At 37.5% G+C, this 26,207-nt stretch overlaps 2 protein-coding genes and 3 long non-coding RNA genes across 7 annotated transcripts; all 5 read right to left on the bottom strand.

The window, feature by feature from the left end:
• Positions 1-39: 39 nt before the first annotated feature.
• On the bottom strand, positions 40-2,066 carry LOC114539209 (uncharacterized protein K02A2.6-like). The gene is made up of 2 exons (XM_028559878.1): positions 1,481-2,066; positions 40-1,355 (listed from the first exon to the last, which is right to left on the bottom strand). The coding sequence occupies exons 1-2, from the start codon at positions 2,064-2,066 to the stop codon at positions 40-42; spliced, it is 1,902 nt and encodes a 633-aa protein (XP_028415679.1).
• Positions 2,067-5,551: 3,485 nt separating this feature from the next.
• On the bottom strand, positions 5,552-7,387 carry LOC114539204. Its single transcript, XR_003688856.1, has 3 exons — positions 7,330-7,387; positions 6,773-6,871; positions 5,552-6,534 (listed from the first exon to the last, which is right to left on the bottom strand). It is a non-coding gene; the product is annotated as an uncharacterized LOC114539204 (long non-coding RNA).
• LOC114539205 lies at positions 7,385-10,450 on the bottom strand. The gene is made up of 3 exons (XR_003688857.1): positions 10,423-10,450; positions 8,201-8,403; positions 7,385-7,426 (listed from the first exon to the last, which is right to left on the bottom strand). It is a non-coding gene; the product is annotated as an uncharacterized LOC114539205 (long non-coding RNA).
• Positions 10,451-10,500: 50 nt separating this feature from the next.
• Positions 10,501-16,238, bottom strand: LOC114539203. Its single transcript, XR_003688855.1, has 4 exons — positions 15,628-16,238; positions 11,939-12,054; positions 11,282-11,417; positions 10,501-10,718 (listed from the first exon to the last, which is right to left on the bottom strand). It is a non-coding gene; the product is annotated as an uncharacterized LOC114539203 (long non-coding RNA).
• A 4,786-nt stretch (positions 16,239-21,024) lies between these two features.
• Positions 21,025-25,723, bottom strand: LOC114539201. Of its 3 annotated transcripts, none has more exons than XR_003688853.1 (5): positions 25,651-25,723; positions 25,311-25,424; positions 25,130-25,170; positions 23,959-24,236; positions 21,025-21,107 (listed from the first exon to the last, which is right to left on the bottom strand). XR_003688853.1 is itself a non-coding variant. In XM_028559876.1 (4 exons), exons 2-4 carry the CDS (start codon positions 25,131-25,133, stop codon positions 21,087-21,089), a joined length of 303 nt encoding a protein of 100 aa, XP_028415677.1. In that variant the 5' UTR covers positions 25,134-25,170; positions 25,651-25,720; the 3' UTR covers positions 21,025-21,086. The 3 variants fall into 3 exon arrangements, 1 of the variants encoding a protein (XP_028415677.1); XR_003688852.1 differs by having other exon boundaries at positions 25,323-25,424; XM_028559876.1 differs by lacking the exon at positions 25,311-25,424 and having other exon boundaries at positions 25,651-25,720.
• Between the last annotated feature and the right edge of the window lie 484 nt (positions 25,724-26,207).

Genomic DNA, 26,207 nt, shown 5'->3' with positions numbered 1-26,207 from the left:
TTGTAGATTCCGTACATTCTTTGGGTCCGGCTTGATGCCCTACTTGTTGAACACCAGTCCAACAAAGCACACCTCCTCTACATCGAAGATGCATTTGTCTGGGTTCACCGTGATGCCATTGCTGGTTAAAGCTGACAGGACCTTCTGCAAGGTTGTGTCATGCTCTTCAACTGATCCGCCGATCAAGATGTCATCCGCTATGTTCACTTGGTTTGGGACACCAGACAGCATCTTGTGCATCTCCAGCTGGAGGATATCCTGGGCAGACTTGGTTCCGTAGTTGAGCCTCTTGTAACGGTAGAGGCCATCAGGGCCATAGAATGTGGTGATGTTGCGCGATGGCTCGTCTAGAACAAACTGGTGGTATGCTTCCTTGAGGTCCAGTTTGGTGAAGCGTTCTGCTCCTTGGAATTTGTTTACGATATCCGCCATTGTTGGTATCTGTGTACACGGGCATTGTATAGCTTCGTTCGCCATACGCATATCAATGCAGAAACGAATATCATTGGAATCTGGTTTCGGAGCAATTACTGGGGGACTAACCCAACTACGTGGCTGGTTGTCCGGGACTCGTTCAATGATGTCTTGATCGAGGAGGTCTTGGATCTTGTTTTCTGCCCGGTCCAAGAGATTGAACGGTATTCGTCTTTGTTTCTGAACAACAGGTGTGATACTGTCGTCGATCATCAGTGACACTTCCTTCGTCTTGGCTTTACCGATCTTGCCCGTGAATACCTCTGGGTTGTCTGCAATCATGTCTGCTACCTCTTGGCGTCTGGCTGTTGCCATAACTTTCTTACAGGGCTCGGATACTTGCTTTACGAGGAAACTTTCATTGTATTTGACTAGCTGTAGCTGCTTTGCTGACTGTTCAGAGAGTAGTGGGTAGGCGGATGGTTCCGATGTTACATATATTTCGGTGCTGACTGTCCGATCCCCTGCTGCCAATACTGCTTTGAACGATCCAATGACCGACAGTGGTGTCTTGCCCCCATATGCAAACAGCTTGATATTTGTTGGCGACAGCTTTACCGGTTCCTTGGTCTTCTTCTCAAAGCTGCGGAATTGTTTCTCATCCCAAACATTCTTTTGGGTCCCCGTATCTGGTTGCCACAATACTTCTTGGTCGTTGGTACGGACTCTCATCAACGATGGCTTCTCCCTCATCCCAAGATTGTTTACAAATCCGATTTGGGCCACATCATACTCATCTGTGTCGGAGTCATTCTCAGTGTTGTCTTGGGACTCTTCCTCGATACGCTTGACTCCTGCTTCCTTTTGCTTCTTGAAACACTTGCTGGCATAGTGTCCTTTCTTCTTGCAATAGTTGCAGACTCTGGTTAAGGCTGGGCACTCTGAAGCAGGGATATGTTTCTCATGTCCGCACCTGTTGCACTGGTCTGGGTTCTTTGGTGATGCGTAGCTTCGTTTTGTATCCACCTTGTTCACTTCCGGTCGCGGGCTCCATCCATTACTTTACTTCGGGCGACAGCATCTTCTTTTTTTCTTGCGATATCTAAGATTTGGTCGAGTGTTCGATCCTTCTGTAGAAATTTTAGGCGAAGGGTATCATGATACATATTACTAATGATTAGGCTCTTAATCATCTTTTCAGCTGACCAATCTGTAAAGTTGCACTTTTTTGCCGCTTTACGCAGTCTCGTTGCATAACTTGTGATACTTTCCGAGGGCTCTGTCTTCATTCGGAGTAACTCAAAAATGGCGAAATCATTACACTGTTTTGGTGAAAAATGTATTTCCAATTTGGTTTTTGACTTCTCATACACCGTCCAATCTGCTTCTTCTACCCCGTCTGGTCTGCCTGGTTCTGGCAGCGTGTCGTGCAGGTTTTCAACATCAGTGCCTGCGTATATTAACAGGGCCATTTTGGCTATTTCTGGGGTTTTACTTGGGTCACATCCATTGTATTTGAGGTCTCTCTCAAACCATTCAAACCACTTTTCCCATCGTTTTCCTAGGTCCAACCGATCACCATGAGGATCGAAGGGTAAAACTTTTAGCTTGGGTCCTTTTGTAGCCGTAACGGCTGCGGAACTCGTCGCCATTGTTGTACTGACTGTACACTGTTTTATTTATCAACTTCAAATCGTTTTACAAACGTAACTCGACTGCAAAATCACAATCTAACAACATGTCCGCTCTCTTACAATCCCATACTCCAAAAGGAGAATCGTCTCGATAATGTTCCGATCTATTCCGATCTAACAAATAACACAACGTCTATATAATACATATATATATATATATAACAGGTCGTTTATTTGAATATCATGAATAAATAATCGACGCTCCAGACTTTCTTTATGGTCATCCTTTGTAAAATTCGGATCAACTGGCAACCCCATTTTTTCGACAGAAGATGCAATATTGATTAAAGTAGGTTTTAGATGGCCGCTTACGGTAACGCCGTGATCCGATAAATATTTTTGAAGCTCTTTCACACTCATCGCTTTGAACTTATCATCTATGTTTTCGCGCGACATCATATATATAGATATATATCTTTTTTAATCAAACAGAATAGAAAATTTAAACAGCACAAGTTTGAAAAAACTACGGAACAACCCAATTTGCGTGCAATGTACTAATGTTTTTTATACTATCGCGTGAGAGTTTGCGTGACCCGTAGTCCGAACTTTTGCGATTGTTTACATTTTTGATCACGTGTCAAGTACACGTGGCGCCCACGGTGCAAGTGGTGAATTTAGCCCGTGTTCAAATCTCTATATAAATTCGTGACTGTATATAATCTCTGAGTAATATATAATTGTTTATTCCATTACTACCACAATAGTTTCATAAACTTTTTCTGAGTCAGGAACAAATTTATTTAACTCATAATCGTGTATTTTTATGGATTAAATGGTCAACAATGGTATGGTAAGCGGGCATCTCGAGCTGTCAATCAAGCCATTGCTCGTGCATTTACGTCGTAAAAAAGATTTTGTGACGATTTTGGGTCGGATTACACAAAACTCTGCTAGATGACCCGCATATCCGTTCTAATCTGATACCTAGGCTCATTTTCCAAGGTTCTGCCAAGAAAGAACAAAAGCGGAACTGCCAAAAATGATGTAGCGGTATATTTGTATATATCCGACGTTTGGAGGCCTTCAGAGAGAGTTCAGACGAGCAACTGAATTAGTGAGTTCTTAATTGAACTATAATAAAGAACTATAATAATTTTTACGCCACATCAATAACTTGAAACAGCTTATAAGATCAATGGTTGTACTCTGACGAACATTGCTATCCGTGAATTGGTTAAGTTTTTGAAGAACGAAAATCATGAGAGTAACGACCGTGAACTTACTAAACTATATTTGAGTGGCAATCGTTAAACAGCTGAAGCTGCTAACGATTTATGTGATGCTCTGAAGAGTGGCACCTGTAAATTTACCAAGCTAAATGTAAGAGGCAGTGGTTTAACAGCTCAATGTGCAAAATATTTAAGTGATGCTCTAAAGAGTGGCACCTGTAAACTTACCAAGCTAATTTAGCTAAATGTAAGAGGCAGTGGTAATAAACTGCATGTAAGTGGCAATAATTTAACAGCTCAAGGTGCAAAATATTTAAGTGATGCTCTGAAGAGAGGTAGCTGTAAACATAATAAACTAGATGTAAGCGGCAATGGACTAACAGCTCAAGGTTCTGAATATTTAAGTGATGCTCTGAAGAGTGACAACTGTAAACTTACTAAATGAGATGTAAGTGACAACGCTTTAACAGCCGAAGGTGCTAAATATTTAAGTGATGCTCTGAAAAGTGACAAATGTAAACTTACTAAATTAAATGTAAGTCGCAATGGTCTAACAGCTGAGGGTGCTAAATATTTAAGTGATGCTCTGAAGAGTGACAGCTGTAAACTTACTAAACTAGATGTAAGTGTCAATGATTTAATACCTGAAGGTGCTAAATTTTGAAGTGCATGATGCTCTGAAGAGTGACAACTGTAAACTGATTTACTAAATGTAAAGTCCTAGTGGCTGCAATCAGTGGCGTAGGAAGGGGGGAGCACTGGGGGCACGTGCCCCCCCCAAGATTTTTCAAGGGACCAAAAGTGCCCTTTTTGGAAGCGAAAAGAAACAAAAAAGTATGTACTATTTCCCAATAATCCTTAAATTGAGAGGGATTTGCGGCCATTTCAGAGGCCCATATCTCAAAATTTTCTCGGGGGAGCATGCCCCCGGACCCCCCTAGCAGTACGAAGCCCAAGAAATACGAAAAATGCTCTGCGGTCGGCGGTCCCTGATTCAAACCTTCCCTATATATATATATTTTTATTAACCATTTTAACCGCCATTTTTATTAACCAAAAGTGCCCCTAGAAGCTGGTGCCCCCCCCAACCTTTGGATGCTTCCTACGCCCTTGGCTGCAATCAGTTTAAAACGCGTAAAATGTTGTCAAATGTTGTCAAACGACGACTTGTCTCTTGTACAAACAATTTTTTTTTCAAACAAATTTTTTTCCCGATATTTTTGGTCGATTATATTTTGCCCAACTGGATGAGACGTTTTATGAGACAAAAGATAAAATGCAAATTTTCAGCCCAGACTTTCATCGCTCTCTTTCGAATGTGTTAAGTCAAGCTCATCTAATGGATTAGTTCCGCCTTATTACTCGGGCTACCGTAGGTAGCGAGGTTGCCGTAGGTAGACGGAGTTATAAAATGGGCTCGGTTTTTTCTTTTGCGTCGCGAGTTTACAAAAATCACGCGTGGGCGGCACGAATTCTTCGAACCAATCGAAATCGTCCTAGGATCGTTTCTCGCGCGGGTGTCACGAACATGCCATGTCACTACGAGATAACTGTAGCCCGAGTGATCCGTGATCGCCTGAGTAGGCATCTTGTTGTTTATATTTCAAAGAAAAGCGATCGCAAAAAGTCGATCAAGCGACATTTTGCACCGTCTGGAAATCCGCCTTAAAGCCTAGTTTCGATACTGAGGTCGTTATCTTTCGCTACCTGTCGTTTGACGAGTAACCTTGAAAGACCAATATACCGATACAGAAAAACCGAAAACGACAGTGTCGTTGGGATAGAAAGAACCCCTATCTCAAAGACGTATAACGAAAAGAAACGACAAAATTCTGGTCAAAGCGGTCCGGTGACATACAGAAGAATCTAAAATTTATAACAAATAAGTATGGAATATTTTACTAAGTAGAAAAAACTTATATGAGCATAAACAAATTTAGTTGAAGAAGAAACTCCTTGCTAAGGGCCTCCTTTTTGTTTTTGGTATAGTGACGATGTACGACACTGTCGTTTTCGGTTTTTCTTTGTCGTTATCGGTCTTTCAAGATTACTCCAAAGACTCCGAAAGACACGTAGCGACAGATAACAACCTTATGGAAACTAGGCTTCAGTAAACAAAGTAAGCGCGGCACGCGCGCGAGTATCACACGCGCAAGTCAAGTCTGGGATATTATAAATCAGTTTGCATTGGTTAAAAAAGGGAATTAGAGTTTGTAGTCTTTTTTATAGTATTCTCCAAATTGTAATTCTAATAAGTATTTTGTAGTTTATTATTGTAATTTCACTAATTTGTATGGTAAATTTCTTTGTATTAATTGAAAGTTGTATGTAAACCAAAACTACGTACGGCCCGATTTTTGGTGGACTGTTCAGACAACCCGATATTTTTTTTGACGGGCTTAGGGGGGAGGTAGGTGGCCAGCGTAAAGAAACGTATAGGTGTTTCAACCATAAACAAATTCCCAAAATGAGGTTTAAATCAATGGGTTTAAATGGCTGACGAGGAAGCTAAGAAACTTGCTGCTGCTGCTATGTTGGTTGCCGTTACGTTGTGGTGAAAAGAAGAAAGGCACGCAAAGACAGGAAACGTAATATGTGGCAAAAGAGTTGGATTGCCAGAAGAAACGAAAGAGGCGCTTATCACGCCCTCGTCCAAGAAATGAGGCTCGAAGACGAAGAAAGCTACCGAGGGTATTTGAGGATGGACACAAATACATTTGAGGTATAAGCCAAGCCAAGTTAAAAGATATGTGTTTTTAAATTTTCTTTAGTATCAGTTTCGTGTTGGGAAGTCAACAATTTCTGCTTTGATACCTGAGGTGTGCAATTTATAACCAACTTGTAAGTGAAGTTCTTCGTAACACCAGAACTATCAGTCAATCCGGGAGCAGTGAAGTTCTTCGTAACACCAGAACTATCAGTGAATCCGGGAGCAGCAGCCATGTATGTTATCTAATTTTTCGCGCCAAATTAAATTTGGAAAGTATGGAGAGTGAAAACGTTTCAGACGTTATGAAAACGTTTCAGACGTTTTTAAACAGGGATAATGTGAAGCCTTGCCGTTTCGGTAGTCCAACGTGCAGTGTAATATTATCCCAACACGAGGAATATATTGTCATAGATTGCTTGCATCCGAACCAGCTAGTTTTTGTTGACGAACCAGACATTGTAAGTATAAGACACCATTTTATTTCCTTGTATTTAAAAGTCACAACAGAGTGTGTCTCTTATTCAATGTCCTTCAATTCGTGTTACTGTAAGGCAACCAAATAGTTCAGCAATATGGATATAGTGCTCGAGGAACGAGACCTGTTGTTAGACCTGTTGAGACTTATATATATACTTGTACTTGTAATTTTTGTACAATTCATATATGTACTTTTACTCTTAATTGAGCCATGTGTTCACTTGTGGGGTTATAGGGAATACGTGTTTTATATAATGCCATCTTAATACAGTAGTCAGTAGATACCAAAACATCCTTTAAAATACCTTTATATTTCAACAATTCAGCTGTCAGCTTATTTCCCAATTTTAATCAACTGTTCGCGTTCTTTTGTTAATCCATTAATCCGTTGAGCAGCTTGACTTCTTAAAAAAAAAGGAAAACGTTTAAAATTCAAATCTCGGCTAAGTAGTTCAGAATTTTATGAAATGAATTTAGGGTCTCTTATGTGTTGATGAGAAATTTTAGGTTTTCCCGCCGCAATCAATTTTCAGTTTTGGAAAAGATCATAATTTACCAATTGTGAACGAGTTGGAATGAAATATATCTACGTAGACTTTTTAACGTCGTAGCTACCATAGCGTCATAGCTATACTATAGCGTCATAGCTATACTATAGCGTCATAGCTATATCACGCCATTTCAGGTGGATCAAGACAGCAAGGGATAGGCATTCTATATATGGTCTAACAACCGGACAGTGGTTGGGTCCATCACAATTTATATATACATTTCAATTCAGTAGATTTAGAAGGTTCTACGTTCTTAAGATTCTAAACACGAATAAAGATAATATTTCAAAAGCGTCAGAAAGTACACTCACCTTTCTCTCGAAGGTCTTGTATAAACTGACTTTCTGGATTGTACGTATTCAAAGGTTTCCGTGACTGGCAAGATCCAATTTTAATGCATGCTGACAACTGCAGAAAAGCAACTCCAATAAGAAAAAGCAATCATCTCCTGTCTGTCACACAATTCTTGACTAGATGTTGCTAATACTTCTATACCTGCGGTAGTTTATCTGCGACAAACATTAACCAATATTTCATAAACAATCTCTGCACGAACTCGACTTTCGTCTAATTACACCGAATACAAAAATTTCGGACATTACGCTCTCAAAACAGATAAATATCAAACAATTATCATGCAGTAATTCTTCGCCTGTAGGCCGTGTTACACCCTCACTCATCGAGTGCGACAACCAAATTTTGTTATCACTGATCAAAGAGAAAGTAATTTCTTAATCGATAAAAAGATCTAAGGTAAAACACTGAAAATAAAGCTCTTATTCGAGTGGAAATACCGCCTTGGGAATGTTATGACTTAGATTGAGATCTCCACTAAAGGCCGTTCGAGTGAGCTTTTAGAATACAGGCATAAGGCTGTCACAACTGATATCTTAGGTTTAGCATTATAGCTGCTCGCTTTTACTCAGTGAATCTCCCAGGATGTTACTGACATCCGGCTGATACCTAATCAAATCCTCTCTTAACTGCTTGCGGTTTTAAAAGTACATATAAATTTCGTTCGATCTTGCATTAACCAGCAACAGGGTAGAGTACAATTGAAAGTGAGTTCACCGTTAAGCTTCAGACTGTGATACATTTACACGTTTAATTTGTTTTAATGTTATATACCTATTTCCATTTTGCATCTGCGATCTAGTTATTTAACAATATCATCGAACTTACCTGGTTTATTATAATGATACGGCATCAATATTTCTCTCCAAACCCGTTTTGTAAAATTGGTCAGCCTGTTGTCTTGCTTGGGTTACCGGCAGCTTGAGATCAGAGTTCTGCTGCTTCAAAACATTCATTTCTTCGCTGGCCCGAAGATTCTCTGTTGTCAACTGATAGTGAAGTTGATCAATGTTTAGTTGCTTCTGACGAACCTGGAAAGAGAAAGAGCGTTGATCATCAATAATCGACACAGCTTTCTAAAATCCATGCAGGAATGTAGCACTCGAATACCAGCGCCATTTACACTATAGACTAAATTTATCGGCACGGCACGGATAAAATTGTTACCAGTGCCCAGTTCTATTAAGTTTTCAGGCTATATATACAGGGTGTATCAAAAAATGTCCCAAATGTAAAATTTCCGTTTTTCAGGATATTTTGCAGAATTTGGCAAATTTTTGTGTTCCTAGAGATAGTTAAGACTTATCTGGTATACCGTAATTACTCGAATAAACGCCTCCCTCGAATAAACGCCGCCCTCGAATTAACGCCGCAGGGATAAGCAAAAATATCATTAAACGCCGCCCTCAAATAAACGCCGCAACCTTTTCGTCATTGCGGCGTTTATTCGAAGCATTTATTTATAACCACAGTTCAATTTTCATATATAATTATATAAATAGAAAAGACACATAACTTTTACACTTAGTTTTTTTGGGGATTGATTGTATTGGTTAAATTGGCGTTTAAAATTACACAATAAATTGAGAGTTGTTACGAGTTTGCAATAAACGCCTCCCTTGAATAAACGCCGCCCTCGAATAAACGCCGCATCTTAATTGCTAAATATTTAATAAACGCCGCGGCGTTTATTCGAATAATTACGGTATCTAGGCAAAGTTTGGTTTTTCATTAACAAAATTATGTTACCGGGGGGGGGGTTCCTTTCCACTGATATTGAGAGGGCTTGCGCGTGAAAATGTGAAGCTGAAATTGAGATATTATTTAGCTGTATAAGAGTAGGAAAGCTTTTTAATAAAGTTTCAGGAAAAATAATACATACTGGTAGCAACGCACGACCCCTAAAGGTGACAAATATTTCATTGCGCGCAGTGGATTAAATGCATCGTTGATTTTAGCGTGACCGATCTCATGTAAGGCTGGGCAAATGAATAAATTAAAGCGAGAAACTGAACACAAAAACAAAGCGATTTATTCGTGATGTTAACCCTCAGCATGTCCACCATTTCATTCTACGCTTGTCTGAGCATGCTAAACACTGAACAGTGGACCGTTTGTCTGTCCATTCGCCTAAATTTGCCGGTGGTAGTGTAGGCGATTTGCAAGAAAGAATTTCGAACGAAATGGATAATTTGAGGCAAGACAGACAAATGGTTCGCCGTTCAGTGTTTACCATGCTCACACGAGCCGCAGTTTGCTTAAAAGAAATGGTGGAAATGTTGAGGATTAACATCACGAATAAAAATCTTGTTATTAAATCGCTTCGTCTTCTTGTTTCGTTTCTCGCTTTAATTTATTCATTTGCCCACCTTGTATGAGATCGGTTACGCTAAAATCAACCATGCATTTAATCCACTGCTTGCAATAAAATATTTGTCACTTTTAGGGGTCACGCGTTGCTCCCAGTTTGCATTATTTTTCCTGAAACTTTGACAATTTATTAAAAAGCTTTCCTACTTTTAGACAGGTAAATAATATCTCAATTTCAGCTTCACATTTTCGCGCGCAAGCCCTCTCAATATCAGTGGAAAGGAACACCCCCCCGGTAACATAACTTTGTTAATGAAAAACCAAACTTGGCCTAGGTATACCAGATAAGTCTTAACTATCTCTAGGAACACAAAAATTTGCCAAATTCTGCAAAATATTCTGAAAAACGGAAATTTTACATTTGGGACATTTTTTTGATACACTTTGTGTATATATATATATATATATATATATATATATATATATATATATATATATATATATATATATATATATATATGTATAAAGTATAAATGTCAAGGAAACAAGGCAAATTACTCAAGAAAACTATATCACCAGAGAAAAACTTACTGTGTTACCAGTTTTGCCCAGTTCATGGAAACAAGGCAAATTACTCAAGAAAACTATATTACCAGAGAAAAAACTTACTGTGTTACCAGTTTCGTAAGGTTTTTAGCTCGGTTATTAAGCCTTAGACTACATTTGCAATAGCGACTTACTCGTTTAGCGTTGGCCAACATTTCTTCTTTTCCCGAGCAAAGCGATCCAATTCGGCATGTTTCCTTTAAAATCCTCCTGTAAGTTGTCTCCCATTCTCCTCATATTTTCCAGTTGTGCTTCGAGATCTGTGACCTTACTTATACTTATGAGTGTTTTCCAAATCAGAAAGCATACAATCTTTTTCTTCAAGCATCTTCTTCAGCTCCCGAGTTCTCAGTTCTCTCTTGTCGAGTTCCTCTTTACATCGACGACTATCACATCGCATTAACTCCAGTTCTTTTGTTAAACTTCAGATCTAAAAAAACCTGTCAATTATTAAAGACAAGTGACAATGATCGACAAACCATCCCACAAAGCACTTTCTAGATATGTACTTTAAACCAAAAGCCTAATTTATGACGGGCAATTTATACGTTTGGCTCGGTAGTCTCGTTTGACCAAATGCACTCGTTTAAGCATCTAGACTACATAGGTAAAATTTAGCTCAGAGAGCGAATTCCTAAATTCGTCAAGAAGTTAGGGAAAAAGCGAAACCTTGTTGGTAGCAAGATAGTTTAACTGAGGAAAACAGTTACACACACACCTTGTATGTTTACAATGCACAACATGTAATATTCTTAGTATTAGTCATCCACAAAATGGCCTTAAACAACTGGTCTATGTGGTGAAATAGTTTAAAGCCACAACATGTAGTGTTTAAAGTGCACAGGAGGTTTTTTGGAGAGAGATGAAAAAAAGGTCCAAGGAGAAGGGAGCTTCAGTAATAAAATGGTGGTAATATTGTATTTGAGGTATATATTGGCAAATGGAAAGCATGCAGATAGGCCTGTAATGGTTGTAATGAGTATAAATTATTACCTTAAGGTCATTTGACAATAAGAGACTTCTTGTTTCATCCAGTTTTGATCGATATTCTTGTTCTCTTTTTCTTATTGCTTCATCAAAATTACTGACATTTTCTGGATGACGAAACTCAAAATCATTTTCTGTTGCTCTAAAAAATCAAAATGTTGATTTTTAACCAATATTTTAAAAAATGCTTTATTAACATAATCACTGTAACTCATTGTTAATTATAGCCTCAGTAAGTTCTCAAAGTTCATAATTGCACATTGGCATACATTGCATGTAATATATCTCTACTGATACTAAAAGGTAGTTTACAGTGACTTCTTCACATCAGTTCTGCTTGTAACAATATGGGTAGACTACTTGATTTAAAATTTCTGAAATTTAGCACATTTTTTACTTTTCGGAACATAAACTCCAGCTCTCATTTAGAACTATAGCAAACCAAAATAGTGTCAACTATTCTGACTGCTCTTGATATTTTTAGAAATGTAGTGAGTGAAAATGTAAACAAGGTGTTTGTTTAAACATGGTTTACATTAATTAGCATCAGTGTACCCTACCTTTAGAGTTCATTAATTATGATCACCGAAAATTTAAATGTCTTTAAGAGCTCTGATGGTATTCCAGTTACAAACAATGATTGCATGAGGTGAACTAGATTACCTTAATTGTAGCTCCAGATTTTTCCGATAAGACGAAAGCTCCTCCCGTTCTTTAGCAACTACATTATCTTTCTCTTCTTGAAAAGCTTTAAATTGATTCTGATATTCTTGCAATCTCTAGACATAATTAACCATATCATTTGTTGAACATATCAGAATTAAACATATAGCTAGTGAAGAAAGACAAGCAGAAGAGAAAGCTTGCAGCTCAGCTGCAGCTATTCTGGAACAGTTCTAAATATGCTTAATGGCTGCCCAGTTTGTTCTCAGTCAATTACAGGGTTGCTTTTCGTTGCTAGCTATATCACAGGATAAATTTATTCCTGCACATATGTACACGTATACAGCACAACTATATGTAACGATTGAAATTCAACAAAACTTCATAAACCTTATCGGAGGACTAACTACATAAGGCAACGAAAGGAGTGCCCCAATCAGTGAAAAATTGTTGCCTGCTTCTTGTCATAACAAAGTAAAGTGGGTTTCTTTTTTAAATAAAATTGTTGTGTAACATTTATGTTTTCGTTCCTATACAACAAAACACTTAATGTACACTACCTTTGGAAATAGTGAGTTATGTTTTCCCTTCAGTCAGACTCTTGGAAAAACAAAATTCACCATTTCCCTCGGGAGCATACATTAAGTGTATATTACACAATTGTAACTTCTCTTCATGTAAATATAAGACAGTTAGCTTTTATATATTTATCTTTTATCAAATGTAATTAATTTCATCTTCACAATTTATAGGCCGTATTCTGTGGCCGATTATCGTTCAGTTTCGTTGCCCCCCTTCGGGCACTACTTGAAAACACGATAGAAAATTAGGATAAATTATAGAAAGTCTAAATTCACTTGTTTTCACCTTCACAAACCTGCAGTTTTCGAGCATTTCATCTTCGAAAAATCAGTAAATTTGCATGTTTTGCAATACACCGACGCCATTTTGATTCAGGAAATGTATTGGATACTTGGTGTAATATACGACATATATTGCAGATTCAGCAGTTTTATACCAGGATTTAAATGAAGTTTCCAGCATTTTTGCGGGGCAAGCAGGTTTCAACAAGGAAGCTTTGAGTCAAGTTTTACGAGGTTTTTCACAAATTTTCATAGTTTTTCTAAACTAAATTAGTCAGAGAACAGACAAAATTAATCGGAAAAACATCCGACATTTTGTGATTTTTTATAGCATTCTGCTCTTGGAATTTACAAATAAATAAGAACAACTTTATTTACACGCATCAAAATAATCCACGAGCGTTTTCTTTCTAGTCAATTTATATAAAATAATTACTACACAATTCTTTTAATCTGGGAAAATCTGGAGCGTGTTCTCCCTCCCATGCTGCAGCAACGCTTTTACAGGTTAAAAGCCAACGCTTCTCTTTCTTCTTAGAATTGAATTGTGGTAATTCTTCCATTGCTGATCTTTCTTTCTTTGACCCGAAAAGAAAACACATAACAAATTGGCAGACAACAAAGTCTGGAATTTTGCAAATAAGAAAAGAACGCATTATCCTACAACCTTACTACCCCATACACTGATGCTACTCTCCTTTATAATAAACTAACTTGCTATAGTTAAAACTATATAATACAGAAACAACATACTGCGTATCTTAAATCAATTTCAACCAAATAAAATTGTGGGAGAATTACAAGAGCCTTATGATTTCAAAACACAAATGAAACGTTGAACTCAACCCTTTTAATCGGACAGCTAATACCACAACTCATCATCGACGTCATCTCCGAAATCCAGAATAGATCCTGATCCTTCAAGTTCATCATCGTCATCAGATTGAGCCAGGCCATAACTGCTATTATTCTCATTACCATCTTCAACCACTGCATTCTGGCAATCACCACACAAACATAGGTCGGTGCATTTTAAGTCAGCCTTTTTGCAGGAATAACGCATGGTCGAGCATCCAGTCTTGCACTTTCACTCAGCACACTCAATTTAAGATCGCGGAGCGGGTGGGCGTGTCATCCAAGTTATCTCTAGCTCTTTATCGTCAAACGTCCAGCCATTGCCAACCGGTGATGAAAGATCAATTTCTGCACTTAAACACTGATACTATGATGCTGCTTGATTGCTAATGCCATTACCGGTAAAAGCATGAAAGCCTGGTAAACAAGGAGCAACATCTACGCCCAAGAATTTCGAGATAATTGCTACAAATACGCAACGACGTCCATCTCCCGTGCCAGTCAAAAGAAAATCTCTTTTTGCATCTGTTGTTGCATGGTAATCGCAGGTATAAGAACATCTGTATCAGGGATTTTGATAACAACTTTATCGTACGTTGCTGCTGCGTGGTTAGCATGTAGAATTAAACGAGTGTCTGCTTTTTCGTGGTTGCTATGAAGCGAAGACACCTCATTACTTGTAACACTATCGTTCGGGGAATCACCGGGATATAAAACATAGCATCTTTCTTTAGCAGTTACGTACATAGTTGAAATGGAAAACCACCGGGAGGAGTCCCATCACCTCCAGTGTTCACATAAAAAATATATGAGGGATTCCTTGTTTTCACCGGATCTTAAACACTTTTTCCACTATTTTGGAACACTCTGATCTTTTCCGAAGATGTGAACTTTCTGGACTCCTTTTTCACTTTTCAGCTCTTCGTTGTCTCTCTGCATCATCGCCAAATGTTTTGCATTTTCCTTTCATCGACTGAATAACATTGACTTCTGGATTTCCAGATTCAGGTTCCAATACTTCAGCAAGTTTAGACTGGGCCAACTTGGCAGTTTTCACAAGTCCTCTCACGTTTTCATAAGGAAAATGTTTGAAATTTGTTCTCTTTCAACTTCGTAAAGATGTCTGGGTCTTCGCTCAAAAAATTCGTTTTTTTAGTGGATTGATGATAATAAGATAAAGGCGTTGGTAATTAACTTTGTAAAAAAACTGAGATGTTGTAAATAGTTTTGTTGAGAAAACGTGTGTATTATAAAAGTAGTTAATATAAAACAAAGGTTAAGCAGGAAAGGAATTGTGTAGTAATTATTTCATATAACTTGACTGAAACAAAACGCCCGTGGATGATTTTGATGCGTGTAAGCAAAATTGTCTAAGTCTTCTCTGACTAATTTAGTTTAGAAAAACTATGAAAATTTGTGAAAAACCTCGTAAAACTTGACTCAAAGCTTCCTTGTTGAAACCTGCTTGCCCCGCAAAAATGCTGGAAACTTCATTTAAATCCTGGTATAAAACTGCTGAATCTGCAATATATGTCGTATATTACACCAAGTATCCAATACATTTCCTGAATCAAAATGGCGTCGGTGTATTGCAAAACATGCAAATTTACTGATTTTTCGAAGATGAAATGCTCGAAAACTGCAGGTTTGTGAAGGTGAAAACAAGTGAATTTAGACTTTCTATAATTTATCCTAATTTTCTATCGTGTTTTCAAGTAGTGCCCGAAGGGGGGCAACGAAAATCGTTTTCTAAGCGACTTTTCGTGCCAGAGAATACGGCCTATTAATATTAGACACCAATGTCACTATGTTCAACTATATTGCACCAAGCCATTGCAACTAGGGGTTTAAATTAAAAAGCCTGTTAAAGGTTTTAACAGACTCCTAGCTCAATTAATTTTATCCTGTTTTCATTTAAATATTTTTGTATGCAGAATCGATTCATCAAAATAAAAAAATTAAAAAATTTACCTTTTGGTAGTGTTTCTGTAGCTCCTCTTTGGACTTCTGTTCATTTTGTAATTTGATGTTGAATTCATCAATCTTCACACACAATTCACTAACTTGAGCAGTCTTAACGTGCTCATCTTCCTTAACTTTACCAATCACCGTATCATATTTCTCTAACTCTTGATCTCGTTCTAATATAGGTTTGAAGTTATACTCAAAATCATCCTTCAACTTACGAAATCTCAACTTTTCCTAGTGTCTGAACTCCCTATCTTTTTCAGCTATAGTTTCTTCCAGTGCCTGAACTCTGAGTTGAGAAGCTTCACGCCATTCTTTTTCCTTCTGTAAAACCACGGAGTCTGAATCGTTTGCAGACATTGGTATTTGCAGCATATTAATAACACATTGAGTGCACGAAGGTCATGCCAACTTCAGCACAGTTTGCTGATATATTTCGACAGTTTGCGATTGTTTTGCGGCGGACAGTACATCTAGTATAGTATATACAGCGATTAGCCCGCCTATTTAAGCTTCATATTGTGCTAAAATACATTCATTGAAGAAAAATTTCTAGTTTCTATATAATATTTTTCTTTGATTTGGTAAAGCTGTTTTGTGCATTGATCGCCCCACGTGTGTCACGCAAAACTACGCTGGTCCCGCGTGGTCGGAGATTACGTAAGAATAGATACATAGGCGTACATACGCTTTGATCAAATTTTAAAATCCAATCCTGGAAGTCAACCTGTTCATACGATCCAATTTTGTCGGATTGAATTCACTTCTGATGAAAGTTTTATAGTTTGTTGAGTTGCAATATATGTGAAATTTATAAGACGCTTTATGATGTCATGATCTCAGATCAGCTGGTTAGTCATGGCTTCAAATACGTCAAAAGGCGCCTGCACAAACTGAGTAGTTCTAAACTCAACATTTTTTAATGTAAAACGGGCAAAAATAAAAATTCTAATTGATTTTGACGAAAAAACAAATGCATTTTTACATTGAAATAATGAACTAACTAAAATTTTTCAAATGCCGCAGTTATATGATATGAAGGATATGATAAGCCAGTCTTCAGTGAAGCAAAGGATATGGCTTCTTATTCGTTGATTTTTTCACTCAGATTACCTGGGTATGCAATGCCGTAGAGGGTGACTGACTTTTTTTTCATCCATACCATTCCATCATTTTAATGTATGTTCGCCAAAAAAACACCCCAGACAGGTTTGTGAAATTAACTTCCGTTTTGGACAAAAGATGTCGGATCGGCGTAAATTCTTCTTTCAACGAGAGCAACCCCCCCCTATCACGTACCAATTTGTGTCTAGATTTCACCGTTTTGGAAAAATGATTTCACGAACAATTAAGGGGTGTCGCATTGCTATTCATTGTCAAAACGTGAACATTGATGCTAGTTGCTCAGCCTTCACAAAAGTTGCTCTAAACTACCTGGAAATTTTTTCAATAATAATCATTTCTATATGACGCATTTCTCGTTTTTTGGGTTTCGCTTTTATTTTGTGGAGCAATGCAGACGAGGCGTAGAAACTTCCCGCCCCGTGTCGATTACGGCGCGACATTTAACACTATTTATATTAACAACTACGACAGGATAAACGACAGAACTATAAGACTAAGTAGCATTTCATTAAAGGGCGCAGCAGGAGGCTTCGTATCACCCGGGAGGTCACAAATCAAGGTATGATGTCTACGCTTACATTTGGTACAAAAAAATCGGCTTCGGCAATCAGAAGCACAATGATCGGCACGGTTAAAACACAAATGCTTATCGCTTAGATACTTCTTTCGTTCCGCAGACGTAACCTTTAATACGCCTTAAAAGGCGTTCACAACACGGATCGAGTAAACAAAAAAAGCGAGCTGTGTCAGTGTGTCGTTTTGCTTGCGTACATTCGAATATAATTTTGATCAAGTCACAGAATATGTATGCATGCAGTGTCGTTTAGCTTCGATCGAGTATGCTCAGAAAGCGTACATTCACATATACCTGGGTGCACATATTAAAACGCACCGTATGTGTCGTATGTCCGAAAACTGTCCTCACGCACAAAGAAACAGAAAATTGAATAAAAGCTAATAAACGGTCAAAAATATGTCCAAATTGATTTAACAAAATCAAGCCGGATTCGCCGCGTGGAAGAATTAAGTCTTGCGCGTATTTTACCGTTTGACTTTTATTTCAAAGCTTTTGGCATATTTATAGTGTTTCAAAGCGATCTTTCTTCCGTAAATAACCGAAATTTCCATTCTCAATGGCGTAGGGAGAATACCGAGATTGGGGGGCGGGCTCTAACTAATAGAAAGGGCAATTAAAAATATGTATAGGGACGGTTTTATTGCCAAAGCACCAAAGACACGACTAGTAAGTAGTGACTGTAGTGTGGTTTATATTCATCATGGTCTACACAAAGATTAGGAACGGGTAAGTGGGCGTACCTGTAGGCCCTGGGCGTACATTGGAAACAAAAAAGGCCACCTTCGATTTTAAAGTTGTATTTACAGAATTACCATTTCCAAAAAGGCATTTTTCACCAAAACCCCGGCACTTTTGGGCCCTAGGATTCTTTTCTTTTGGGGGGGGGCACGTGCGTAGTATCAAAAATTCTTCGTCGTTACTGATAATTTCGAAATCACTTGCTTCTTATGTCCCGCGTTGAATAAATGAATTGGTATAAATACTTTGATGATGATAATTTTGTTTCTTGTCTAAAACGCACAAAACTGAATCTTATTCCTAGCTTTTACATTGTAATATCAACGTGAAATTGCCATACGCCTAAATATATGCCGCCCAGGTGAAGAAAATGGTTACGGTGCGATTGTTTTGTATTTTTAATCTGCATTACAATTTTATTTCATATTTAAATGCCAGGACACATTAAACGAATGTTTAGTCCACTTTTTTGGTACATTTTGAAGTACAAGTTTAACTTATATTTTATCAATGAACATGCATGTTTTGTTTCAACAATTCCAATTGAAAATTTCCCAATATGCTTATAACCGACCGGCGTGTGCCCAGACGTTTTGCCGCAGTGTTCTGGGGCCCGGTCACGTGTCACTACCCTACATGTGGTAGTGACGTAATCATCGCGGGTTCTCTTTGCACATGCATGCAGTTAGTCTTTTGCGAACAACAGAAGCTACGCGTCATGACTATACGAAAAATGTATTCAATTCATTCTTACAGTAATTTATTTCGACTAACGTCTATATATTAATGCCATTTTAATAGATATACCAAAACATTCCTTCAAATACCTTTATATTTCAACAATTCAGCTCTCAGCTTATTTCCCATTTTAATCAACTGTTTGCGTTCTTTTGTTAATCCATTAATCCGTTGAGCAGCTTGACGTAGTTTGGTGTGTAATCCTTCAGCTGACGATACAACTCCCTTCATACCAAAGATTTCTGAAAAAAAGAGGAAAACGTTTAAAATTCAAATCCTGACTAAATCATTCAAATTTTATGAAGTGAATTTAAAGTTTGTTATGTGTTGATGAGAAATTTTAGGTTTTCAAGCCGCAATCAATTTACTGTTTTGGAAAAGGTCGTAATTTACCAATTGTGAACGGTTTGGAATGAAATAAATCTCCATAGACAGGCGTCATAGCTATATCACGTTATTTTAGGTGGATCAGGACAGCAAGAGATATGCATTCTATATATGGTCTAACAACTGACAGTGGTTGGGTTACATCATGCACGATCTATACGTTTCAATTAATTCAGTAGATTTAGAATGTTCTACGGCAGTCGTGATTATTAAGATTCTAAACACGAATAAAGATAGTATTTCAAAACCGTCAGAAAGTACACTCACCTTTCTCTCGAAGGTCTTGTATAAACTGACTTTCTGGATTGTACGTATTCAAAGGTTTTCCGTGACTGGCAAGATCCAATTTTAATGCTGACAACTGCAGAAAAGCAATGAGAAAATGCAATCATCTCCTGCCTGTCACACAATTCTTGACTAGATGTTGCTAATACTTCTACCTCGGGTAGTTTATCTGCGACAAACATTAACCCATACTTTCATAAACGATCCCTGTAGAAACTAGAATTTCTGTCTAATTACACCGAATACAAAAATTTTCGACATTACGCTCTCAAAACAGATAAATATCAAACGATTATCAGATATTCTTCCGTATCCACACTATCGCATGTAGGCTGTGTTACACTCACATACAAATTTTGTCATCACCGATCAAAGAGAAAGTTATTTCTTAGTTGATACAAAGATTTAAGGTAAAACACTGAAAATTAAGCTCTTATTCGAGTGGAAATACCGCCATGGAAATGTTATGACTCCCACTCATAGAATTTGAGTGAGCTTTTAAAATACAGAATTTCCTCGCTAATTCGAACCCCCAAGGGCAAAGGAAAATTGTTCGAGTTACCGGGGGTTCGAGTTAACCGGAGTTAGTGTAATATTACATTTATTATATATAAGTAATACAATAAGGTATAAAATCCAATCGAATCATTCTTCAAGAGATATCATGCCTACCAATATGAATGGTCACCGAAACTGGACGACATTTTAAAATAAAAAGATCGAGTGTGTGTTAAAAAACTCAATGTGTTAACATATTCAATTTACGCTTTGGCTTTGGTTAGTATATTCAATTTACGCTTGCATTTAAAAAAAATTTTTATTCACAGAACGCCGAAAGAAGGAGAGTTAATAAGATCATAATTATTTGTCCGGGCTAGCATGCAAATTAGCAAACATATTTTAATGCAAGCGGATATTAGAAGCCAATTGGACAAAAATACTAGCTAATCGCAATTTTTTCCATTTATGAATGCGTGATGGTAATCCAGATTTCAATTTTTTAAACGGTGTTTAAGAAAACCGGAGATTATTTTAATGTCTGTAATGTTTAACACAAGTGAAAACCCGTTGTTCGAGACTGAATGAAATTTACCTTGTGCGATAGTTTTTATACATGGATGCCGTAAAAATGTGTCTCGTTCTTTTGTTGCTAAACAAAGTGGCTCAGATGGCAGATCATTAGATTAAGTTAAAGTGAGCAAATTATCAGTACAATTTATCTACGATGATATTTGCATACATTCAACAACCAAAACATCTAAAGTAGCAAGAAGCTCTTTATAGAATGATGTAGTCAATTTATTAGCACGGGACGGCTAAAATTGGTGCCTGCGTCCAATTTGATGCACAGCAATTTAAAGCACAGCGCATCCATTTTGACCGTGCAATAGTTTGCAGCTAAAAATTTACTGGTTCACTTACTGATCAAAACCAATCTCGTGATATATTCTTTCGGCATTCGCGTTAGTTGATATGAAAATACTTTTTGTCAAGCCAATCAACCACATAATATTCTTTTGAGAGAGCTGTCCTCGCAGCCAGTTCCAACGACGTGAAATTCTATGACGCCACGCTTCTCTTCACGACGAGCTGCCTCGTCTCGTCCAATGTGTCACCCAGGGTAAAAACCGTGCTGTAAGTACATAGTTTAAACGAAATTGACTTTTTGTTTTGAAATTGACATCTCCGAGACCTTTGTGTAGACCGTAAATATACAGTTGGTATTCAGCCAATAATGAAAACTGCTTAAAGTTTGTCAAATATTTTCACTAAATTCTTGGCAAGCTTCCTTCAGTAAATTAACCTGCACACGCTGGTTTTACTTCTATTTTCAATTTACAACAATTTCATGAAACAACTCTCGTACAACAATCTAAACGATCTCAAAACGCTCTAAGACAGTCTGGATTTATAATAATAATACAGCTCCACACATTTACTTATAGTCCCGGCCCGGTTGTATCAAGGCCATTTATAGCTTAAACGGCGGATAAGTCAAAATTAAATAATACTCTTACATCTCTCTTGAATGGGTCAACTATCCCGTCCAAAAGGAAAATCGGAATTGAAAAGGCAAGTAAATCTTTGGAACTGTTGTAGAATATGATAAACTGACAAATTTGCAAATATAGTAAATTTAAATCCAGTGGCAATATGGCGTTTTACGGCCATGATATCCTAGTTCCATAAATCTTATTAAAATGGAGCTTTCTTTCAACGTAGATGTAAAGGGGATTGAAGATTTATAAATGGCTATTCACAGCCAAACTTCGTTCTACATAAAACACGTGATGTTCAGCTGTTGTTTGCTCTATACACTTGATCGTATTTCTTCGCTTCACTATCCCGTCCAACAGGAAAATCAGAATTTAAAAGGCAAGTAAATCTTTGAAATTGTTGTAGAATAATATAAACTGACAAATTCGCAAATATAGTAAATCTAAATCCAGTGGCAATATGGCGTTTTACTGCCATGATATCCTAGTTCGATAAATCTCATTAAAATGGAGCTTTCTTTCAACCTAAGTGTAAACGGGATTGAAGATTTATAAATGGCTATTCACAGCCAAACTTCGTTCTACATAAAACACATGATTTCAGCTGTTGTTTGCTCTATACACTTCGAATATTCTCATCAAATGTATGACAGTATGATCGTATTTCTTCGCTTTACTATCCCGTCCAACACGAAAATCCGAATTTAAAAGGCAAGTAAATCTTTGGAACTGTTGTAGAATATGATAAACTGACAAATTCGCAAATATAGTAAATTTAAACCCAGTGGCAATATGGCGTTTTACGGCCATGATATCCTAATCCGATAAATCATATTAAAATGGAGCTTTCTTTCAACCTAGGTGTAAAGAGATTGAAGATTTATAACTGGCTATTCACAGCCAAACTTCGTTCTACATAAAACACGTGATGTTCAGCTGTTGTTTGCTGTATACACTTCGAATATTCTCATCAAATGTTCTTCGCTTCACTATCCCGTCCAACAGGAAAATCAGAATTTAAAAGGCAAGTAAATCTTTGAAATTGTTGTTGAATATTATAAACAAATGACAAATTCGCACATATCCTAGTTCGATAAATCTCATTAAAATGGAGCTTTCTTACCAGAGTAATATGTGTATATGAAAGAAAACAACCTGTATTTTTTTCTGTATATTTTTGTGTTATAGATATCACAAAATACATACTGTACTATACAGTATAGACCCTCTGTGATTTATATACAATCATATTTTCAATTGTGTGAAAATGATGTTCTTGTAATCTCCATTGTAGAGCAAAAGCCGCGCGAATCATTTGTTTTATGTTTATCAACTCGAACTGGAACACGCGACTGGAACAAGATGGCTTCCAGCAATGGGAAATAATTTATGTTAAAAATGTAGTGTAAATGTATTTGTGTTCTCTTCATATCATGAAAGGGTAAGTAATTTTTGAAATTGTATGCATAAATTGTTTGTCTTAAGCCTTAATTCCACGGGCTAAATTTTCAAGCAAAATGCGAAATATTTCTCCTGCTTCTTTTGAATTGTGAGCAATGATGCATAAATTAATTGATTCAGCGGTCGAAATTCAAAAGAAACAGGCAAAATATTTCGCATTTCGCCGAGAACAGGCGCCCGTGAAGTTAGGCCCTTAGAGTTAGGCCCTTAGAGTTAATATGTGGTTATCAACATGTTTCATTGTGAATTTTAAAATTTAGAGAATGGCATCGACGATATGCTTATAGAAATGTCCATTGCAATAATCTGTTTAGTAAAACTCTTGAAGGCTGCTGAACGGCGTTTGCATCAGCGCAAATAAAAAAATAAAACAATGCTGGCAGCAGATCATGACGTTTGTTTGCCCCAGCAACCCTTTTGGACTATAATATGGTTGACATCTAATATAGGATTTCTTCATTTGTCACCTACATTCATTGAAATCTACAAAAGCTTTATAAAAACTAATAGCACTATTATAGAGCACCTGTATTATATATATTGTTGGAAGAAACCATGTAATTTTGCACTATATCAGTGATGACATAAGCCTTATATGGGGGGCACCTGTTCCTCAACACACACAGTGCCCCCCTGGCAAAAATCCTGTTTACAGCCTTGGGGCCAGTTGTTCAAAAGGTGCATGGATAAAGTTATCCACTGGATAGTGACCTAATTTTTCAACTGTCGTAAAAAGCTTTGAAAAACAAGAAAGCTACTTATGACCCTTAAAAAGTATTTTAACTTCACAACTGTGAAGTTAAATCTTGGCTACGCCAAGTGGTGAAGATATGCCATATATAATTGCCTGGATTTTGCCCATAATTGCACACTGAAACCTCCCACCAGATTGTTCAAAAACCTTATCTGCTAAACAGTATCATTACCTGCTCAACCAATATCAGCTATTCAACCATCAGTACCAATCTGGATCAGTATTTATATATGCTGAAATAGTTGCAATTATAGCATAGTAAATTCATATACCTGCGTAATATGTTTGTTTCTGTAGGCGAGACCTAAGATCTCTTGCTTCTTTAGCAATGTTGCACCATTTCGCAGAATGTTTCTCGGTGAGCAGTTTTCGTTTGTTACACTCTCTGCGACCTTTGGAGGTAAAGCTTCAGATGCGGTCGAGCGCTTAATTATGGCGCGCTGTTGACGCATTCTTTCTTCGATGACGCATTCGTTCATTTTGGCCTCAAAGTTGGCTTTTTTTCGTGGCTTTTTCACCGGAAGTGACGTACATTGGAGAACAGAGGGACCTGTACATGAAGAAAGAAGGCTGCTTTTATTTTGCAAAACATCCGGACTATCCCAGTGTCAGATTGGAAAGTGAAATAGATAAAGGCACTATATTATTGATCGCGTCGCGTAGCGACAGCGATCTATAGTTTCGGCTTGGTTTTTTTTTTATTTTCCTCTCGGGTCGACCCCCAGCGTCGCTAGCTGCGGGCCATATCACCCTAATCGGGAACCTGCGCACAGGTAAGTTGCTAGTTATATCACGTGTTGTATTCACTTTGGGCATATTTCGTTTCACCTTCGAACTTTGAAGCAGTAAAGTAGAATCAATAAAGCGATCAAAATGCTAGCAAGTGTTATCTTTACACTCATTACACATACAACTAACTGCACACGCCGAGCAGAGTAAGCCTGCACTAAAGGATTTCAAGCAGTTTCGAAATGGGCTGTTTTGTGTTTCTCCTGCTTTCAACATGCGACTATAGTTCGGTATATTGTTCATTTTTATTATTAAGAACATTTACGACACAAAATTTGCATAGCTGGGCTGGCGCTGTGAACGACGCGATCATATAACGCCTAGTAGGCGTCTTGTTACATATAAAGCACGTGTTTTTTTGCCTGTTGATTTCCAAAAGCTGTTTGAAAATATTGACATTTCACCCTATTGTTTCTTCAATTGACGATATTGACGATACGAATTTCTATGTTGATTTGTACTATATTACACTGGTGAAATTTGACTCATGAAATCGCAGGATCGAACTATCTAAATTTTCCCGCAAAATCCGAAAGCAACCATCCTCGTAGTACAATTTTCTTTAAGAATTAACTTAAAGATATTAAAAATTTTATAATAAAAGATAATATGAAACCAGACATTTTTCTCCGATTTTATTTTTCTGTAACTTACCCATTGCAATACCCAGGCTTGTCAAGTAGTTCACGTTGTTCCTGTGGAAAAGGGGACGCCCTTAGAATTGCCAATGATAGTGTAGTGGTATTATAGCATGAACACGCTTAAAAATAGTAGTAATCCAGAAAAGAAGAGGGGTTAGAGACTCTCCTTTCAAAATATATTACAAAATTTCTACTTGTTTTCGTACGAAGAATTTAAAACTGCGGAGTCGGGTACTGTTTTGAGGATTCAAACAAACATCTGATGTTTCTTGATGACATGTGGATTTTGAAGTTCCACTGGTATATCGCTGTAGGATGAAATAAGTTCCGATTAAACTTCCTGCAGTTACACGTAATTGTAAAGATATGAATCCGATCAGCATAAGTATATCGCTCATGCATATATATGTTGAGTTGAGCCTAAATTTAGTGTGTATATTTAATATAGTGAATACCAAACAATATCTGACGATACTGTATACGCCAATGGCAATGGCCGAATAGCCCAATATAAACATCTCTTAGTGGTAGTACCTTGTTGCAGCAAATTATAGTAATGACACGTCTTTGCATGATAACACCTTTGTATGGCACAAATGCCTCTGAAAATAGTCAAGAGAACTTTCATGAACTGTGGGGATTACTACCTTATTTTAAGGGCAAAATATCGCGAGGGTGGTTATACAACCTGTGCACCTATACAGTAAGATAGTAAATTATTCAGTGTATCGACCGTGTAAGAAAATGGGTACATGGTATGTAGAATTTGAGCTACAAGCCTATTTACCAACGGTCAATGAAGTCATTTACACTTGCCTTGGCCGTGTGTGTTTCTTGTTCAAGAACCTGGGGGTGAATGCACAGCTGGTCACCTGATCCTGGCACACATACTTTCGGTCTCAAACAAAAATCAATAGAAAACGTCAATTTCAACAGTTAAATCTTCGTTTCCCGGTTTTGCTGACCTAAACGTGAGAAACACAGGAGTTTCTTGTAAAACATCCGAGGCTCGTATCAATTTTTTTGACGGTCTGTTATCAGGATGTGTTTGACTTGTATGTTTCGATCATAGTTTCATGTCCATAACTTGT

The sequence above is a fragment of the Dendronephthya gigantea genome, unplaced genomic scaffold (genome assembly GCF_004324835.1).
Source record: "Dendronephthya gigantea isolate DGI-Jeju-01 unplaced genomic scaffold, DenGig_1.0 000196F, whole genome shotgun sequence".
NCBI classification, from domain to species: domain Eukaryota; kingdom Metazoa; phylum Cnidaria; class Anthozoa; order Malacalcyonacea; family Nephtheidae; genus Dendronephthya; species Dendronephthya gigantea.
Note: the sequence above shows the minus strand (reverse complement) of the source record. Positions and strands in the feature narration are given on the sequence as shown.

Coding starts and splice junctions, on each gene's coding strand:
- LOC114539209 (XM_028559878.1), bottom strand. CDS start 2,066: ATGGCGACGAGTTCCGCAGCCGTTACGGCTACAAAAGGACCCAAGCTA. Junction 1,356..1,480: donor AGAAGATGCTGTCGCCCGAA/GTAAAGTAATGG, acceptor TCCCTGCTTCAG/AGTGCCCAGCCTTAACCAGA.
- LOC114539201 (XM_028559876.1), bottom strand. Junction 21,108..23,958: donor GAAACAAACATATTACGCAG/GTATATGAATTT, acceptor ATGTACTTACAG/CACGGTTTTTACCCTGGGTG.